This window comes from Penaeus vannamei, chromosome 10, assembly GCF_042767895.1.
Source record: "Penaeus vannamei isolate JL-2024 chromosome 10, ASM4276789v1, whole genome shotgun sequence".
Taxonomy (NCBI): domain Eukaryota; kingdom Metazoa; phylum Arthropoda; class Malacostraca; order Decapoda; family Penaeidae; genus Penaeus; species Penaeus vannamei.
In genome coordinates this window covers 11,318,867-11,321,004 of record NC_091558.1, presented here as the reverse complement: position 1 = coordinate 11,321,004, position 2,138 = coordinate 11,318,867, and the positions used below count along the sequence as shown (strand labels likewise).

Below are 2,138 nucleotides of genomic sequence, written 5' to 3'. Positions count from 1 at the left end.
GCTCTTTTTCTTTCTTTCTTTCTTTCAGTCTCTCACTCTCTCTCTCTCTCTCTCATTCTCCCTCAATTTCACTTTCTAATTCTTTCTCAATCTCGCAGTTTCTCATTCTTTCTCTCTTTGTTATTATTCACTGTGTTCGTATTAACATATATATATATATATATATATATATATATATATATATATATATATATATATATATATATATACATATATATATATATACATACATACATATATATATATATATATATATATATATATATATATATATATATATATATATATATATAATCCAATGAAACATAATTTTACTTATCATTCATCAGGAAGTGGACCCATTGCTAAAAAATTTACATTAGGGTAGTAAGAGGTGTTTGTATATTACTAACCTTTGTTATTGAATATTTATTATAATTGTTGATATAGAGGAAAATAGTCATACTGATGGAAATTACACATTTTCATTCAGATTTCGTACTTGAAGATGTGTTAGATATCCTTTAATTCATGATAAATTAAACTTGAGTTATTTACATCAGGCTTACGTCGTGTTTGCGCACCTCTATGCATTGACAAAGGCCAATCCTTATTTACATTAGTCATATTGTGTTTCCATTGTTTACCATTGTTTACGCTGCTTCTTAAATATGCTGCTCTTGCACATTAATTTATTTCCACAAAGCAAAGTGGGGTTTACACACACTCCTGAAGGTATTTATGAATCTGATATGAGCTGAGGAGGGTCGCTACGATGAGCGTTACGAGTGGTTTCCGGCTCCCGTAAATGTCTCTCGTACGGAGATGTGTTTACGGCCTCGGGAGTGTTTCGAAAAACCTTTTAGTCAATCCTGCCCCAGGCCCTCCAACGACGCCAGGACCCTCGACTTGGGGGACTTCTACGGCGTCTTCCTCGTCTTCTTCGGAGGTATTCGGGTTCCCTCGCGGCGTGTCTGTCTGTCTGTCCGGTTCGTTTGGTCTGTGGCCGCACGGGGTCCTTGTTTCTCCGTTTGTTTGTTTCCTCGTTTGTTGATGTTGCGTTTGCTGGTCATCGTGTGCGTCTGTGTGTGTGTGCTGGGTTGGCGCTAGATTTTCAGTTCATATATTGTAATAAGGCCCAGTAAGATCTGTTTATTATATCAGTCATGTACAAACGCATGTGCAAATACTGTTTAAATCCTCATATATATATACTTTACCGAACGCGGATATATTATCGTTTACATAAAATAAAACAAAAGCAAGAGGGAAAGTTCAAACGAATTCACTGGGAAATCTCTTCGTTTTTTTCATACGCTTTCCTCTTCTTCCTTTCGGTTGTTTTATTTACTATTTGTTTAACATGAATCTTGCACGGCACCGCGTCACGATGCAATGCTTATGTGCTAAAAGAATTTGCTTTATTCCGCGAATTCTCTCTCTCTCTCTCTCTCTCTCTCTCTCTCTCTCTCTCTCTCTCTCTCTCTCTCTCTCTCTCTCTCTCTCTCTCTCTCTCTCTCTCTCTCTCTCTCTCCCCCCGTCCTATACAGGCATGACTCTGGCTGCTCTCGCCTTTGTTGTTGAAGTCAGCATTGGATGAACAGACTACAGACACTCAGCAGACAGCAGATACGCAGCAGACAGCAGACACTCAGCAGACAGCAGATACGCAGCAGACAGCAGACACTCAGCAGATAGCAGACACTCAGCAGATAGCAGACACTCAGCAAATAGCAGACACTCAGCAGATAGCAGATACTCAGCAGACAGCAGACACTCAGCAGATAGCAGACACTCAGCAGACAGCAGATACTCAGCAGACACTCTGCAGACAGCAGATAGTAGACACTCAGCAGACAGCAGACACTCAGCAGATAGCAGACACTCAGCAGATAGCAGATACTCAGCAGATAGCAGACACTCAGCAGACAGCAGATACTCAGCAGATAGCAGACACTCAGCAGACAGCAAATACTCAGCAGACAGCAGACACTCAGCAGACAGCAGATACTCAGCAGACAGCAAACACTCAGCAGATAGCAGACACTCAGCAGATAGCAGACACTCAGCAGACAGCAGACACTCAGCAGATAGCAGACACTCAGCAGACAGCAGATACTCAGCAGATAGTAGAGACTCAGCAGACACTCAGCAGATAA

At 40.7% G+C, this 2,138-nt stretch overlaps 1 protein-coding gene across 1 annotated transcript; it reads left to right on the top strand.

Moving 5' to 3' along the window:
• Nucleotides 1–804: 804 nt before the first annotated feature.
• Nucleotides 805–2,138, top strand: LOC138862852 (110 kDa antigen-like). The gene is made up of 2 exons (XM_070126026.1): nucleotides 805–936; nucleotides 1,566–2,138. Exons 1-2 carry the CDS (start codon nucleotides 805–807, stop codon nucleotides 2,136–2,138), a joined length of 705 nt encoding a protein of 234 aa, XP_069982127.1.

Excerpts from the sequence above, each read along its gene's own strand:
- LOC138862852 (XM_070126026.1), top strand. The coding sequence starts at position 805 with ATGTGTTTACGGCCTCGGGAGTGTTTCGAAAAACCTTTTAGTCAATCC. Across the intron at positions 937-1,565 it reads TCTTCTTCGGAGGTATTCGG|TCAGCATTGGATGAACAGAC; the intron begins GTTCCCTCGCGG and ends TTGTTGTTGAAG.